The 18,675-nt window shown below is 35.8% G+C and overlaps 1 protein-coding gene across 1 annotated transcript in view; it reads right to left on the minus strand.

Moving 5' to 3' along the window:
• LOC109096200 (polyamine-transporting ATPase 13A3) overlaps window positions 1-15,061 on the minus strand; it is a 35,337-nt gene extending 20,276 nt beyond the window's left edge. Inside the window, 5 exon segments of the mRNA XM_042766645.1 lie at window positions 67-243; window positions 976-1,149; window positions 1,227-1,314; window positions 6,458-6,551; window positions 14,877-15,061. Coding sequence (XP_042622579.1) covers window positions 67-243; window positions 976-1,149; window positions 1,227-1,277 — 402 coding nt within the window. The 5' untranslated portion in view covers window positions 1,278-1,314; window positions 6,458-6,551; window positions 14,877-15,061.
• Between the last annotated feature and the right edge of the window lie 3,614 nt (window positions 15,062-18,675).

Raw genomic sequence — 18,675 nt, forward strand, 5'->3', positions numbered from 1 at the left:
ATACAGAAATTTGTGGAAATGCAGAACTATTTGGGAAGGATGTGATGGATTTTATGTGTATGATACCGGCACATGCTGGTCCTCTGGATTCCGGGTGATTTTCCCAGGGGCGGAGTCAGAGGGGTTGTGGGCGTGGTCATTGGCCCGATGGGAGACGGTCTGAGAGGCCAGGTTGTCGTAAGGGTCCTTCCCAGGGGCCAGCATTATCCGAACCTTCGCTCGAAACCAGCGCTTGAACTCATCCTATGGACAAACAAACAAAGAAATTATACGCAAACACACACACATATACAAAAAAGACCTTTTCCATTTCAAATAGGCAATAACTAAAACAACTTGTGATTTGAATGAAAAGAAAAAAAAGTTGCAGGCAAATTAGAAAACTTAGCATTGTAACGGTACACAAACCATCATGCTTGTGTACCATCACACCCCTACATTAAAGAATTCCAAGGTGATATTTAGTTTCAAAAAAGTGACTATCACTTTAACAAGTGACTTATTCAATTGCCAGCATTCATGTTTACAGCACACCACCGCACTATAATTATGACTGGCAGCCATTCACAAATTATCTGCCTAAGATTTGAGAGTTATCTACCACTGAACAACATGACGTCTAAGTATTACACAATTCATAGTTATATTAAATACTGAGTGTTCTTAAACTCTCCTATATGAAATAAGGCAGAAAGACGTGCACTGATGAAGCAAAGGAGTCAAACTTCACATATAGGCATATTTAATTCTGGTATTAACATGAAATTAATTTTTACTTTTTGAAATGTACTGTCTGTAGTTTTATTATGCATAATTTATGTATGTGTATTGTTCTATACTGTAAATATTTATTTACAGTATAGAACACAAAAAAATAAAAAATAAAAAAGCATTGTGTTTATGGTATACAAAATAGTATATATACGTATGAGGTGTAAGAGAGCCCTAAAAGTTTAACTGAGGTTTAATACATACAGTGCTTTGTAAGAGGGCGACATCTGCGTCTCTGACAGCAGACCGTGTGCAGGTGGCCTTCACACACCATTCAGGCATCCAATAGAGCAGTAGGAAGAGAAAACCGCCTGTACAGAGACCACCCAAACCCACCAGAACCAGCTTCCATCTGCACAGCCGATACCCACTCAGCTCCTGGACAGAAAGAAAATGAGCTCATGCACTTTATAAGAGAGAAAAAAAAGAAAAAAATTCTGGAAGGAGAACCATACCATCTCATCCTCCAAACCCCTGTTGACAATCTTCAGATCTTCCTTCTCCATCCTGATCTTTAGTCCTGCCTGGATAACTGCTGCTCTCCTGCACACACACAGAGAGATCACACGCTAAGTTTTTTTTTTTGTTCATTAAACATTGAGTAATGTCCCAATAACAACAACATCATACAAACCACTGGATTGTATTGACAACTACCTGACCTGAGATGACACATAATCATGTGCACAAGTAAACACAAACTCTCTGAGAAGAATTTCCTCTGAGTCACGATCCTGAGCGCTACAGCTGAGAGCCACGCTGAGTGTTCTCAGACACATATGAGAGCCAGACAACAGCTGGCAAGCCAGTGAGCCAGGCCCACAATCAAACACATGACTAAAAAAGAAAGAGATTTATTTACACATGGGGTTCAAAACGAATTCCACCAACGGTGGGTGAACTGACAAAATTTACCAGTCATAAATATTTCCTATAATCTTATGTGTTTCATATTAGATTTTTATTATTTACTTTTAAGCATTTATTATTTATTAAAAAACATATTTTTGGGATTGTGGGGTTATTTTTTCATAATGAATACATATCAACAAAGGCTATATTCATGGTGAAATAAAATAAAAATAATAAATAAATTAAAATAAAATAATAAAATAAATTAAATGGCTTAATGCGAGATTGATTCCAAAATAAATAAATAAACATGAGACAGGCACTTTGAAACTGAACTGCTCCCATCACTTACATCAGAAGAGTCAAACTATCATTCTTACAATTCAAATTCAACTATAATAAAATTATAATCCAACTGGCAAGTCTATTTGCTTTTTATTCTCATTTGGTCTGGCTGGGTGTTAATCTTGGACCTTGGATGCAAACATCGATGAGAGAGACTAAAGGTTAAATATTTCATGACTGTGCAAGTGCAGTTGTCTTGAAGATTGACAGGAATGTGTATGTGTGTGCAACCGAAACTCTCTGCAGAGGAAAGAGTAGGGGATCGGAGAAAAACACTGGGCTCAGTCATTCAAAAGGCTCTTTCCAGCTCTCATAATCATTAAACAAACTGGCACAATCCGTCATTATCTCTACAAACCACCAGCTGAACAAAGTCTTAGCCATAAATAATGGCTTTTCCCTCCCTGTGTTATAAAAGTATTAAATCACTATTTACAATATATTTACACAACTAATTCACGATTATCTTGATTTTTGATATCTTAACCGAATGAGGTTTGTCAAGCTTGGCAACCTACAGTAAAATAAAAATGTGTTTTAGCACAATTAATATTTTTTTGCACCATAACATTATTTTCAGAACAATTAAGAACATTTAATTATTGTATTCTCAATACAAAATTTTGATGGGGGAAGGGAGACTTATTACCTTTTTCAATTGTTTTTACTTTTATTTTTTTTACATCCAAGTAATAAATTTTACTGCTTTTAAAATGATTCAGATTTTAAGAAAAGTGCAGCTATTTTGTTTTATGTTATAGTAACTAAATACAATAATTTTTACAATTATTACAGTAATGACAATTTAGGAGAAAATTGTGCTTAATTTATGGAAATAATGTCACAACTCAATCACCAACTCTTGGTCCAAAAAAAAAAAAAAAAAAAAAAAAAAAAAACCTATTCCTACAGAAAAACATGAAGTGATCCAATTTATTTAATTACCAAATTTGGGGTGAAATATGATCTTAGCGTTTACACTGACTGAAACATCTACTTTCATATCTCATTAATCTTCCCCTGACCAATCAGAACGCAGCAGAAGCTCTTCTCACACTGGTATTAGCCAATCAAAATGTCCTGACACATCAAATACTCTTCATCGGCATGCTCTGCTCTCCTATTGGTCAGCCTCTCAGCCAATCAAGCAGCTTGTACTTAAGAGAGGGGTTGCTCACAGCATACATTCAGATGGCAATTAAAACACCATGACATTATAGGCCCATCAGGAACATTAATCCACTCTTCTGGCAAAGCTCCAGAACCCCCTACATAGAAAGCATTTTAAAGCCCATGTTGCAGGTTAACCACCACTGTCGATTAATGGGTACATAAATCACTCAAGATATGTATATCATTTTAAAAATGTCTCAAAAATGGCCTTAAAGACCAGTTTTTTACGTTTTGGTATTAACGGGTTTTTTTACGGAATTCGGTGGATGACGTCACATTGGGGAGAAGTGGAGGAAGAGGTAGCCTCAGCCTAGTATGATGCGCGCGTTCCAGGCAACCCTTAAACCCGTGTTTTTCCAACCTTAAAACCCGTGAAAGTGCACTGGAACGGCAGTCAAACCCGTGACTTCCCACCCGTGAACTCGTACTAGATCGATGTACTCCGAGTTCCGACGTCACACAGGACGCGAAACAACAATGACAGCCCCTAAGTTAATACTGCCTACGGACGCGATGTTTATGCAAGTGGTACACGTTGAAAAAACGATTTTAGGACAATGTAACGTTGCGATGATAAAAACTGGGGTAAGGAAGAGAGGTGGCAAGAGCCAACATGTATGATGGCCCGCAGCCCTATAATTTTGAACCAGCCAGACGTGATAGAGAGAGCAAATGAGAATTGCCAAGAACTGATGGCCGGCAAAGCCAATTAAATGCATGGTCCGCGGAGAATGAGTGGAGAGTTGGTGAGTGGTCTGGTGAGTTGCTATCATTTAGCAACGCAGCAATGAGCACTGGAGCTAGTCTACGAGCAGCAGTGCACAATAACGACACACACATATATATATATCTAGTGGCAGTGATCATGACGTTAGTTCAGATAAGTACCAGTAACCTTTGTCATAGTGTCGTACTGGTAAACTTTGTCTTTGTCATCTAGAAATAGAAAGCATCATACTAGTTATATGGGCGTTTCTAAGCGTTTATCTCTTCTCCGGTGAAAATGTTGTTCAAACGTAGCCGCGTGTCTGTCGCTATGTTTGGCTGGTGCTTGTGTGGAAGCTGCGTTGGAAAGCTGCTGCTGTAAGAAGTGAGTGCGTTTGGTCGCTGTTGGTCGATATCTATCCATCGATCTATCTGTCTGTCTGTCTATCTATATCTATGTATTTATCTATTTATCTTTATAATCTGCGCTATCTGAATACTCTCGTCCACTACTCGTCTCTCTAGTCGCTCTCAAGGCGGGCTTTGGTAAATTCTTTCCCCAATGTGACGTAATGCAATGCATTGTGGGGGAAAGGAGAATCGTTGCAAAACCGCTGTAAGATAGTACCTACTTTTTCGTATTTTATTCCATTTTGTGATAACCAACAACATAAAATACAATGGATAACAGTTTAAATGTTCATTACCAACAAGCAAATTGCACAAATTCGTTGAAAAATTAACCATGCAACATGGCCTTTAAAGTAACAATCATTGTACACGAAGAAACGGAGTGATAAGCTTCCTATACAGGAAGAATCTAGAGTTACTGCCTATTGAGAGGGTTCCAGATCAGTTCTTATGAGGTTTCCATGATGGTTAGGATATTTCCCTAGAAGGCTGCTCACTAGGTTTTAAAATGGAGGTCCAGCGTGCTAATCGGAGAGGGACAGCAGGGAGGAAACCAGCACTGTGCTGGCGTGGTCACCGCAACAATAGGGCAGCAGGGAGGCAGCATGACAGAAAACAGGGAAAGTGTGTGAGTGTATATTAGGCAGACACTGCTCCCTGCCCTCTGCCACAGGCCCTGATCTTATCAGCCCCCTGCACCTGTACAAGCACACCACGGAAAAGGGAAACCCAATCCAGGACCTACCCTTCCTACAATTTTACCTTTCTGGAGCAGCTGCTGTACGGCCACATTCTGCTCTCGGCTACAATTAACACACAAATAGCGAATGCGAATGCAAGCAGACTGTACAATGAAAGCAAAGAAACTCTGCAATCATAAACCTGACAGGCCTATTTACCCAACCCACGTCAATGTGTCATGTAAGTATGCAAGAAGTCATTTAGATTTTTTTGTTGTTGTTGTTTGGTTACCAACCCAGCTTCAACTGACAGCAAAAGACTGTCTTAAAACCAAGTAATATCAGCATGAGCCGCAGACTGAGGCTGAATTTCACAGAGCAATCTGGAGTGAATGAACTAATATTTTTGTTACTAGGTATGCAACATTAAAGTTATGATGAAACAGAAATAGTGACAAATCTTTCTTCTGTATTGTGAAAAAAAAGTGAAAAAGAGTGTGGCATGGACTTGGTTTTAGTCATCATATGTTGATTGGCTTTTTGAGATATATAAGAAATAGAAACTTAAAAACAATTTGATTAAAAATTATAATTAAAATTAAAAACAACATATTAATGTATAAATGGTTTGCAATAAGATCAATAACATGTATTTCCAAAACATTCATTTATTTCATGCTGACTTTAAAATTATACCAATAATTATTTTCATGTAATGTAATTATTTTAAAGTGGCTGCTGACAAATAACTGGCTTAAAATACATTTTTATTTAATAATTAAGAAAAAAAAAAAAAAAACGTACAGATTACAGATATATGATGCACCGTAATTCATTTCATAAATAAAGAAATACAAACAAACCACCAGAATTAGAGAAAACACAAAAACTTGAGGCAGATAGGTTCAGGACATTTTAAATATATTTAACTTAGGAAAAAATTATTTTATAATCTTAACTAAAATTGGTCTGTGCTTCTCCATCAAACATAATACAAATTCTATCACAAAAATAAAGTTTTTTTTTCTTTTTCTTTTTGTATTTAATTTTAGAAAGCTTGCTTTTTCAATTAAGCAGAGCATTAACGTTACATAACAGTGATGCAGAACTTTCTTAGTTTGCCTAACTTGTGCATCAGTTTGTTGAGCAAACTGAAAAGGTTATATAGAGCCTGTTAGTTGGATCCTCACCACCAGAGCTGATATTAGAAGTTCTTGTTGTTTAATAATAAGCTGTTTGTGGTAAATGGCCTAAAAACTGACTTTTTTATTTTATTTTTTATGCAAAATCAACTTTTTCCACATTCAACCAATAGTTCAACCAACATTTAAAACAGTTTGTCTGAAAAATGAAAGACCTTTTTTTTTTTTTATAGTATATCCAAATCAATAGTGGTTACATAACACAGCTATTAAGGGTCATATTTTCTGTTTTGGGATTGAACAGCTCCAGGTTACTATCATATGCTTTTGTTGTATAGGAAGGAGCAGCAGCGGAGTAATCAAAGGAAGCTGATTTACCTTTCCTTCAGATCCTGGGTGCTGTGGCCCTGGGCAATCCTTTCACCTATAAAGAGACCTCTCTTTTACACTCTCTCACTGCAGACCTGGACTCCTGAGAGAAAACAAAAGAGGAAATCTTAAAGTCCACAAATCACACAGCCTTCGGTCTTTTAATGTAAGCATTCTGTAGCTCCCTCAAATGAGATATGTGAGGAACATTTAAAAGATTTACAGAGCCTTCATAAGCAGTTCGCAGTGAGAGAAAACATTAAAGTGACCAGTGGTTCAAGGTTTCAAAACACTTTCTCAGATTTAAATGTCGGAACAAAGACACTGAAGAAATGAAAAAGAAAAGGGCTCTGTACATTAACAAAACAAACGTGTCTGGCTGGTATACTGGGAACGATATAAATAAGCCAAAACTCACAGCACCGCCAACAGTGCAGCATAAAGCCCACAGGAAATTTATATCCTGAGTGCATTACTAAAATCATCTGAATTTGTATTTAAATAAAAACTGAATCAAATAAAGCTCAGAGAGGTTACCAGGCTATTCTGTGCTATGAGGGTTTGTGCTCCAACACTAAACCTCACCTGATTGGTTGGACAGCCTTTACCATAATTTACTAATTTATCATTTACATGACACCGTTTTCAACTAAAAACAAGTGGCAGGTGATTCAAACAACAGTGTTGTTAATTTTTAGTACAATCGTTGTTGTGTAAACATATCCTCTGATGATGCTTTTGTGCAGAGTGATTTACACTACACTTATTAACTGCATTTATTATTTATATAATTAAATAAATAAAAAATGACCAGCACAAATATTTATTAATTCTGAGTGCCAATAAATAAATAAATTAAACAAAATTTAATAGGGATGTAACGATGCACTGCAAAATGGTTGAAAATTGATACAAATATCGTATGTGACGATTCAAAGCGGTAGAGATTTTAAACGAATCGCGATACATTTCGGGGTAGGAGCTTATATGAATGTATCTCTGAGGGGAACTGACTGTCTTTAGAAAAGTTTAGATGATATTTTCTTTTCATCTTGACTCTGTATAATGCATATTATAAAACAGATAGTTCCGGTCCTTGATTCTGATTGGTTGAGCTGCGTTCGAAGCTGCTGTAAATTACACAACAAACATACAAATGTGTTTATTTCTGTGTTGATCAGCAACCGTTTTGTTGGAACCACAACTGTTTTTAAAGGATCTACATTGTTTGGTGGAAGAATATTGTTTTTATTTGTATCATTACACTTTATTTGCTCTGTTTTATTCTGTGAAACCTTACTACGTATATGGAATAACTATTTTATAAAAGCAATAAGCCCGTGAAGCCGTGGTTTACAGTGAATTTATAACAGCTAAGGGCCGTTGTTAGGCATGGCGTGAAGCAATAAGCTAAGGGGCTAACTGCACTGCAAAGCAGTTTACAGCAGTAACCAAGGAAACGCTGTATCAGTGCTGTCAGAATGCGCCTCCTGCTGGCAGAGACTGAATCAGCATCGCATTCAGCCCATCTGCTGTTTTTGTCTTGTTCAGATGTTTTATATAGCATCATTTCACAAAGTTAAAGTCAGACCATTCTGATTTTGCTTCAAATTTTGAATTTTTACAATCTAATTTAGATTAAAAACTGCTCATGCAGCATCTTTGTTTGGATCATGATTTAAATCCAGTGGTTGCTTCTAACTGAATGGAAGCGCACAGGCAAAGCATTAGTTTGTTTATATGAAGAGATTTCTTTAATTTGTGTTGTTTAATTATTTGATTTGGGGATTGTTGTAAAATTTCATATTTCAATTTCACAAAGAAATGTCAGCATTTTGTCCAAACAATAATAAAAGGAATTATTTGCATTTATAATTTGTCTCAAATCTCATTTTGTAAAAAAAAAATTTGTTTCTAAAATTTTTGAATCTAGCACATGACACAACCAGTTCTCCCTCTTTTTCTTTCCACGCTCAGATTTCTTCTCAGTAAAAGTGTAAAATGGTTAAAAACATTAAACATTAATTAGGAGGATAATTCATATGAATAATGACGGAACAGACTCATAGCATATTTGCTGATAAGCGGTAAGATAGACGGTAAGGGTTTAATAATTAGTTGGCCTGAACAATGGTGCTAACCGCTGGGTTAAATTGTCACAATAAAGCAGTGTTTGGCTGCATGATTTAGAATGGAATCATAAAGATAAAACTGAGCAGGAAAAATTGTGAGAGAAAACACTAGGCTAAGCTACTAAGCTTCCATAGAAACACAATACATTTAAATAAGACTTAGAAAACAAGCTGATTTGCTCTACAAAGACTGTATAAAAAAAAAAAAAAAAGATGAATGCCTAAACACTTATAGTATTGATTTAACAGCTTTGTCTCACAAAAGTGACAGCATTGTACATAAGACACAACAACATAATTTTATAATGAGAATATTTAGATTGCTTTGATGATGACAGATGTCAATTTTAAACCTTGAACCAAAACAACCAATAAAACCGTTAAAAATGTAATAAAACCCCATAAATATTGTGGCAGTGATACTGAATGATTACCACAACATTCATATAAACATGTCCAAAGTACTAACCTAACCCCATTCTTTAATATTTTAAGAGGTTGAAGTTTGAAGAACTTGTGTACAAAATTTCAATGGTTAAATAAAAATAAATTTGTAGTAACTATGTTAATTTGACAGAAAATACAAGAATAAGGGCATATTTTACTGAAATACTGGAATAAGGGTATATGGTTTTCATTGGGTTTCTGAAATGTTTCTTTCAGGTCTAAAATGTTCTTATTTATCATACATTACATGCTAGCCTTAATATTCAACTTAACAGGAAATCTGCTTCAAAGTCCTTACTGAAAAAGCTCAACTAACTCTAAAATCATTTGAAAAACATTTAAGTATCAAACACCCAACAGGGCAAAGCAGCTTGACTCTCAGCTGGACAAGCGGTTCACTAATTCATGGGCACATTTCTTGCAGTCATTTGGGATCCAGAGAACAACAAATGTGTGCTTTTCTCATGCATTTTTGAAGTGATTCTTCTGTAGTCAAGGACAGCGCAGAAAAAAGCGCTCTAATCCATCGCGGTCAATAACTCGGGTCAAAAAAACATGATCAAAGTAGTGAAAGAAAGAAGAAAAAAGGACAACCTCCTTACACTTCAAAGCTCTTGACCATGAGAAATTCTCACAGAATGTTATACAACTGTTGTCATCCTGTTTAAGAAGGTGCTAAAGTGTAAAAGTGTAAAAAACACCCCACACATTTCATTCACACAAAATTTAAAAGTCGGCACAAGATAAATAAACCCAAGCATACCTGGAAAGCTTGTTTTATCTTCTTGAGCAATTATCCAGTTAAGTGCCTACTTGATAAAACCATTGAAAGTTTGCTATGAATATTTCTGATTCTCATGCAATCCAAGACCGTTTCATGCAAGATATCAGGCTTTTATTGTACTACGGTTGACTTCATAGCTGAGGACTGGAGGAGCAAAAAAAAAAAAAGAGAGAGAAAAGAAAAAGAAAATAGAGAGAAAAATAAAATGGAGGTGTATCTATTGAAAAAGAAAACGGTTGTGGGCAGAAATAAAAACAAAAAGATCAAACAGAAAAGGGGAACAGAGTCTGGCCACATGGTCTTGGATTAGCAACTCCCATTGTCAATGCCACTTGGAAAAGAAAATCTATGGACCTTCAAAAGATTACGATTTTAGCTTGTTCCTTATGATTTTAGGTGCAGTAACCAACCTTTATCAATTCGGAAATATAATAAAGTTAAACAAGGTCTAGTAAACACAAATAAAGTCTTAAAGGGTTAGTTCATCCAAAAATTTAAATAAGGCTGTGTTTTACTCACCCCGAGGCATCCTATGTGTATATGACTTTCTTCTTTCAGACGAATCCATTCAGAGTTATATTAAAAATTGTCTTTGATCTTTCAAGCTCTATCGTTGCAGTAAGCGGGTGTTGCATTGCTTCAGTCCAAAAGAAGTGAAATAAAGCGCATCCATCCATAATAAAAAGTGCCTCACATGAAACCGGGGGGTGAACAAAGGCCTCCTGTAGCGAATCAATGTGTTTTTGTAAGAAAAATATCCATATTCAAAACAAAATAATCACTTTAATGTAACTTGCGCCAACAGTTGTACACAAAAGCAGTTCCAGGAGCATGACGTATGAGGTCAGCGTTGCAGATGTGCCGGTGAGTTTCGTGAAAACCAACGTTTGTTTACAGGATCAAAAGAAGCAAAGTTTCCTTACTTTAGCAAAGGGAAACCAGTCTCCTCTTTGCTTATATCGAAATCCTCCGACATTCTTCTTTACAAATCCTTGTTTTGTACTTTCTAATTAGTGACCGTTGCTTTGTTTTGATCTCTCCGCTGCGTTTTCGCATGCGTCACTTCTAAGCGGCACATGTGCAAAGTTGACGTCATACGTCATCCTCCCAGAACTGCTTCTGTTCACAACAGTGAGCGCAATCTAGATTCAAGTGACTGTTACGTTTTGAATATGGATCTTTTCTTACAAAATTGCATCGATTTGCTACAGGAGGCCTTTGTTCACCCCCCGGAGCCATGTGAGACACTTTTTTTTATGGAGGGGCGCTTTTTATTTCACGTCTTTTGGACTGAAGCAATGCAACACCCGCTGACTGCACCGATAGAGCTTGAAAGATCAAAGACCATTTTTAATATAACTCCGACTGGATTTGTCTGAAAGAAGAAAGTCATATACACCTAATTTTTGGATGAACTAACCCTTTAATACACTGACAAGAAAGAACATTTAGTTAATGAAAAAGAAAAAATTAAAGAATCCATCTGTCAGGCATGACACTCTTACATGGGGCATTCTAATTGAAATTATAAATAAAATTATGCAAAACAAATTAAAATACATTTTAAATCTAGCATTCAGACTCTCTTACCTGAGGCATAATGATTGAATGAATTAAAAAAAATGTATTTAATTAGAATCAGATGCTCTTAGGCATTCTGATTGAAAAATAATAATAATTAAAAAAAAATATTCTGTTAAACTTACATTATGAAGATTGATTGAAATAAAAAAATTAAACTTATCAAGAGTTTTTCTTGAAGTCTTGTTTCACATGTTTGGCTGTCTCTTTTGGCTGTGTTTTTTGGTTCACACTTTGGTTCCAAATTCTACATTAGTTACTATTTTAATCCAGTGTCTTTTATCGCACCTCCCAAAAACAGAGTGTTTTTTTTTTTTGTGGGACTTAGTTCAGGTAAACCACATATAGACAGCTAGAAAGGTCTTGTCCATTCCACTGCCGTCGAGGATTCTGAGAGCAAACACTCTGAAGGCTGCACAAGAGACTTGCACCATGTCACGATATGTCACACGTCGGCTCTGATTCAACACTGGCAGACTTTCTGTCATACGCTGTTGTCTTAGAGTGAATCTACTAAAAGTATTCTGTGAGTAATCTCGGCATCACCTCAAAGCTCTTCGGCACATGACAGCAAAACCTCACAAACGTCTGAAATCCAGTTTGTCCATGTCAAAGATATGTCAGTCACTTTATTCATGGTGATCCACTTCTAGCTCTACGCTGATCGTATCTCTTTGCTAAAGATTCACCAACATTTAATGCTTTTGAGCCAAACAAATCATAATATTTACACTCCACAAAAGTGTTGCAATGTTTGAAAGCTGTTGTGAACCCTCCTGCCCCTTATAAACCACATCTGAACAACATACATCAATGTCTGACTAGCGGCGCCCTAGACTTGACCTCCGCAGTAAGATAAAAACTAACCTTTTTATTCTGTTAAATGATTTTGATTTCACTTTTTTCATATAAATCAACTAACCTTAAGCAATGACAGCCAGCTGAGTCACATTTTTTTCTCCTATACTGTCATTTAAAAGTTTGGGGCCGGTAAGATTGTTTAATGTTTTTTAAAGAATACTCACCAAAGCTACATTTATTTTAATAAAAATATAGTAAAAATAGTTATTTTTGTGAATTATTAGTACAATTTAAAATAATTTTTTTTTTTGTTTTAATGTATTTTAAAATATATTTTATTCTTGTGATAGTAAAGCTGATTTTTCAGCATCATTACTCCAGTCTTCAGTGTCACATGATCCTTCAGAAGTCATTCTAATATGCTGATATCGTGCTCAAGAAACATTTTTTTACTATAACTGAAGTTGAAAACAGTTGTGCTATTTAATGTTTTTGTGGAAACAACAACAACAACAAAAAACTGTTAAATGTGATGCTTTTTTCAGGATCTTCTGTGATGACTGTAAAGTTCAAAAGAACTTTAAATTTATTTGAAACAGTAAAAACATTTAAAATGTTATAAAAGATTTCTGTCACTTTTGATTAAATTAATGCATGCTAGTGAAAGAAAACTAATAATTCCTTACTAAAATTTATTCCTTAATAAAAAATAAAAAACTGACAGCAAACTTTTAAACATAAATGTACTTGACTAATTTTGTACCCAAAACACTGATACCGTCAACCAACCAGACTAAGCAAAAGATGGTGTAAACGTCCAAATGTCATCCACTGTGCTTCAGGGTTTTAAACTGATCATAAAAATTCTTAAAAGCCCACGCACACACATGAAGAAAACTTCACACCGCTTCTTCACTCTAGATCAACATGCAGAGACAGATTATTTGAAGCAAATCCAACTAATGTAGCTACTGAACAACAACAGCTTATAATTTAGCTTGAAACATGTTTGTGCTTGTCAAGATGCAGTGAATGGCTGACAGTGTGAGGTATATTGATATGCATGTTAATACGAGCGATGTGTATAAGCTGACCACTTGTGATCAGATCCCCTGAGACGGATCTTAACATTAGAAGATATAAAGAGGGCCAAAAGGGGTCACTAATGAAGTTAGCCATTCATTAAAAACACATACTAAGAAGCGTATGGAAAATGAGCCAAAGTACAAAAACAACAAATGCCAAAGTTAAAACTTATAATGATTCAAATGCAGCAGCAAAGCATCATTTAGTTAGAAACAATAACAGTGCAGCTCGAGAATGTAAAACATGCACATGAAAATCAAGTTTTAGGTTCATATATATATATTCATACATAGACTACCGGTCAAAAAAGTTCAGGGTCAGAATGATTTTTTTTTTTAAATCTGTTTCCAAAAAAAGAAAAAAAATCTCTCTCCAAGGCTGTATTAATATGATTAAAAATACAGCAAAAACGGTAATACTGTAAAAACATTATTAGAAAATAACTCTTTCTGTTTTAATATTTTAAAATGTCATTTATTCCTGCGATGCAAAGCATTCTGAAATAATTCGAATTAAAGTAAAAAACTAATGTTTTTTTCTGTAAACCATGATACATTTATTTCAGGATTATTTAATTGACAGCATTCATTGGAAAAAATAAATTTTTACAACATTGTAAATGCTGGTGGACAATCCTGTCACATCTTTACATGTCAGCTACCCCAACAGACATTTATGCTGGATTTAAGACAATTATTAATTAAACATCTAATTAAAAGTTCTGTCAGCAGTTTGTTAGTCTAGGGTTAAAATAATAATAATAATAATAAAATAATAATAATAATAATAATAATAATAATAATAATAATTCCATTAAACACGTATAGGCTCAAGAAAGTGATTTCACCCCAAAATAACAAATAAAACACCAGCATAGCACATAAGAACGTTACACATCACCCAACACAACTTATACATATTTTCTTTTGCAGTTTCATGAAGCTCAGCTAAACTTTTAAATACTCCAAAAAGATATTAAATGCATTTACTTAAAGTAATAATCAACACAGAAATGAAAATTCTTTCATTTGTATGAAATTCTTATTCTTTTGTGTTATACAAAAGGGGATGCCAGAGTGACAGTCTCAGTCCCCATTCACTCTCATTGTATGGCACAACGATGCTGTTAAAGTGAATGGTGACTGAGGTTGTCAGTCCCTTACAATCTGCCTAACATCTCCGGTTGAGTTCATTCGAAGAAATAATGTCATACAGGTTTAGAAGGACTTGAGAATACGTAAATTATTTTGGGGGTAAACTATCCCTTTAACTCACGCCGCTGGATGCAAAAAAAAACAAACAAAAAAAAACAGTAAAATTCAAAGTACACAAACTCCACTACAGATCACAACAGCGTTACTGGCTTATCATATCTATATAAATTAAGTCTTTACTCACTACATCCTTATAGAACACGATCTAGTTCATTTCAGTCATTTAATAATGAAATTAAACCGACCGAGCACACGAAGAAAGAGTAAAGGCAGCCATGACTTCATACTGACACATCAATGAAGAGATCCGTGCGTGTGTTTGTGTGCGCGTGAGTGAGCGCGCGCGCGACCGCGTGTTTGCATGTGTCTTAAATCGCACTCACCCAGAACCACCGGGAACGAGGATCACCTCTGGGTCATGATGGAAGCGCTAGGATCGCGGACAAAAAGACGCGGGCTCAGCTCGAGTGTAACGTTACTGCTGACAGAAGATGAGTGAGTGAGTGAGTGAGTGTGTAAATGTGCTTGACTGCCAAGATCTGCCTCAGCATGCACAGGAAGTGATGCAGAGGATATGAGGTCACTGTAGAATTGCGTCAGGTGCGTGTGAGCGCGCGCTACAGGCCCATCTAGCTACTACGGAGCCCTGCACGTCACCTGTAGGAGAAAAAAAATCAATCCGTGGCGACGGTTTTGCAATCCGTCCCCTAAATTTATAAACCGTGCTCACGAATTCTTAAACTGTTCCCTCGGTTTAACAAATCGTGCCCACGGATTAACAAACCGTACCCACGAATTTCCAATCCATGCGCTCAGATTTTGTAAACCGTACCCTCGGTTTTTGAATCCGTACCCACGAATTCATAATCCGTGCGCACGCTTTAGCAACCCGTTCCCTCGGATTTGTAAACTGTACTCACGGATTCATGCAGAAAGCTTAAAGGTAGCCTACGTGTTAACATACAGTTTTATTGAATATTATTAAGTGGAATAGGCCTACAGCAAATTTAATAAGAAAGATGTGCATCAAAATCTTGTTTAATTTGTGATAATCTTAGCACTTGATTATTATTGTATAATAAACTTGGCATTGTGACTGACTCTGGAGTAATTTGTTCCTCTTTTGTAAGTCGTTTTGGATAAAAGTTTCTTATGCATAGCCTGTGTAATAATATGTAGGCTAATAATAATAATAAAAGTAATAGTTATTTTTACTATTATTATTTTAATTTATAGGCTAAATAAATGAGTGCACTTAAGACAGTAAAAATGTTTGTCATAAAATAATTAATGAATGCTTTATTTTTTAAATAACCTTTTACAGTTTTGGAAATGTTTGTGTACTATTCTTTCTTAACATGAAGACTTATTTTGGTGATTTAATTATACTTTTCCCCCCGAGTTAGATGCACGCTTTATTATTAAATAATTAGGCCTATTATAACATTGCTTTTTAAAAATTGTTTTATTTTTATTTATTTTTTTTTAGAAAATTCAGGGAATTTTCTATTCTTCTTTTTAGCTTTTATTGTAGGCTATAAAACACAGGCGGCGGTGTCTTATCCTATTGGTGATTAATGTAAAATAAACGCTAAAAAGAAGACTATTTTGTGAGTGCAGCTCATGGTCTCATAGGATACTATGAAAAATACTGTTTAATAAACAGAAATGAATCTGCCGGTGGGGGCGGAGCCACAAATCTGTGAGTTTACAAATCCGAGGGAACGGATTGCGAAAGCGTGTGCAAGGATTATGAATTTGTGGGTACGGATTCAAAAAACGAGGGTACGGTTTACAAAATCTGAGCGCACAGATTGGATATTCGTGGGTACCGTTTATTAATCCGTGGGCACGATTTGTTAAACCGAGGGAACAGTTTAAGAATTCGTGAGCACGGTTTATAAACTGAGGGGACGGATTGATTTTTTTTTCTCCTACAGGTGACGTGCAGGGCTCCGTAATCTTCAAACCAGACCGTGTATTGTTTTTAATAAATACGCAAAAAGGCTATTAGTGCATTTAATACTATTTATTAAATATTTTGTGAAAAGTACCTTTTTTGCTGTTTTTATTAATTGTTTTGACTCTTAATTGTTTCAATGTAGGGTTATTTTGAGTGTTTGTTGCTAATTTACAGTTTACAGTACAGGTGCTGGTCATGTAAGTAGAATATCATCAAAAAGATGATTTCACTAATTCCATTCAAAAAGTGAAACTTGTACATTATATTCTTTCATTACACACAGACTGATATATTTCAAATGTTTATTTCTTTTAATTTTGATGATTATAACTGACAACTAAGGAAAATCCCAAATTCAGTATCTCAGAAAACTAGAATATTACTTAAGACCAATACAAAGAAAGGATTTTTAGAAATCTTGGCCAACTGAAAAGTATGAACATGAAAAGTATGAGCATGTACAGCACTCAATACTTAGTTGGGGCTCCTTTTGCCTGAATTACTGCAGCAATGCGGCGTGGCATGGAGTCGATCAGTCTGTGGCGCTGCTGAGGTGTTATGAGAGCCCAGGTTGCTCTGATAGTGGTCTTCAGCTCTTCTGTATTCTTGGGTCTGGCATATCACATCTTCCTCTTCACAAGGATTAAGGTCAGGCGAGTTTGCTGGCCAATTAAGAACAGGGATACCATGGTCCTTAAATCAGGTACAGGTAGCTTTGGCACTGTGTGCAGGTGCCAAGTCCTGTTGGAAAATGAAATCTGTATCTCCATAAAGTTGGTCAGCAGCAGGAAGCATGAAATGCTCTAAAACTTCCTGGTATATGGCTGTGTTGACCTTGGACCTCAGAAAACACAGTGGACCAACACCAGCAGATAATATGGCCCCCCCAAACCATCACTGACTGTGGAAACTTTACACTGGACCTCAAGAAACGTGGATTGTGTGCCTCTCCTCTCTTCCTCCAGACTCTGGGACCCTGATTTCCAAAGGAAATGCAAAATTGACTTTCATCAGAGAACATAACTTTGGACCACTCAGCAGCAGTCCAGTCCTTTTTGTTTTTAGCCCAGGCAAGACGCTTCTGACGCTGTCTGTTGTTCAAGAGTTGCTTGACACAAGGAATGCGACAGCTGAAACCCATGTCTGGCATACGTCTGTGCGTAGTGGTTCTTGAAGCACTGACTCCAGCTGCAGTCCACTCTTTGTGAATCTCTCCCACATTTTTGAATGGGTTTTGTTTCACAATCATCTCCAGGGTGCGGTTATCACTATTGCTTGTACACTTTTTTCTACCACATCTTTTCCTTCCCTTTTCCTTCACAGAGCTCTGTGAACAGCCAGCCTCTTTTGCAATGACCTTTTGTGTCTTGCCCTCCTTGTGCAAGGTGTCAATGGCCGTCTTTTGGACAACTATTAAGTCAGCAGTCTTCCCCATGATTGTGTAGCCTACAGAACTAGACTGAGAGACCATTTAAAGGCCTTTGCAGGTGTTTTGAGTTAATTAGCTGATTAGAGTGTGGCAACAGGTGTCTTCAATATTGAACCTTTTCACAATATAGAAATTTTCTGAGATACTGAATTTGGGATTTTCCTTAGTTGTCAGTTATAATCATCAAAATTAAAAGAAATAAACATTTGAAATATATCAGTCTGTGTGTTATGAATGAATATAATATACAAGTTTCACTTTTTAATTAGTAAAATAAATCAACTTTTTGATGATATTCTAATTATATGACCAGCACCTGTATTTGACTACACAGAAATTGACTTAATATTGGAGTAAAACATGTGACAACTTGCCCTGGGTCTTCTCTTTTACATTCTGATTATTATCAATAATTTCAGAAAGTATTAAGAGGTTAGATGATGTGAGGAGATCTATTTTCAATATTTTTTTTATATCTCAGTATACCGATCTGTTTGTTTGAGGATTGATTTGACAGCATTATTTCAAAGTCCTCCCGAGGAATGTTGCAATAATTCTTCTGAGCAGCGTTGCCAACTAATTTTCTGAGAAAGTTGCTAAAAGAAGGTCAATTTGTTGCTAAATGTTGCTAAATGTCATTGTAATGTCATTGTGATGTCATTGCGCAATCACGATGCAAAATTATCACATCATTCAATCTCAGCAAAAAAATATGTTAATTTAGATTTGTTTGTAAAACAATATGCATGATATAATATTAAAATATAAATAACTGTATTTTAAATGCACT

Source organism: Cyprinus carpio, chromosome A11, assembly GCF_018340385.1.
Source record: "Cyprinus carpio isolate SPL01 chromosome A11, ASM1834038v1, whole genome shotgun sequence".
Classification (NCBI taxonomy): domain Eukaryota; kingdom Metazoa; phylum Chordata; class Actinopteri; order Cypriniformes; family Cyprinidae; genus Cyprinus; species Cyprinus carpio.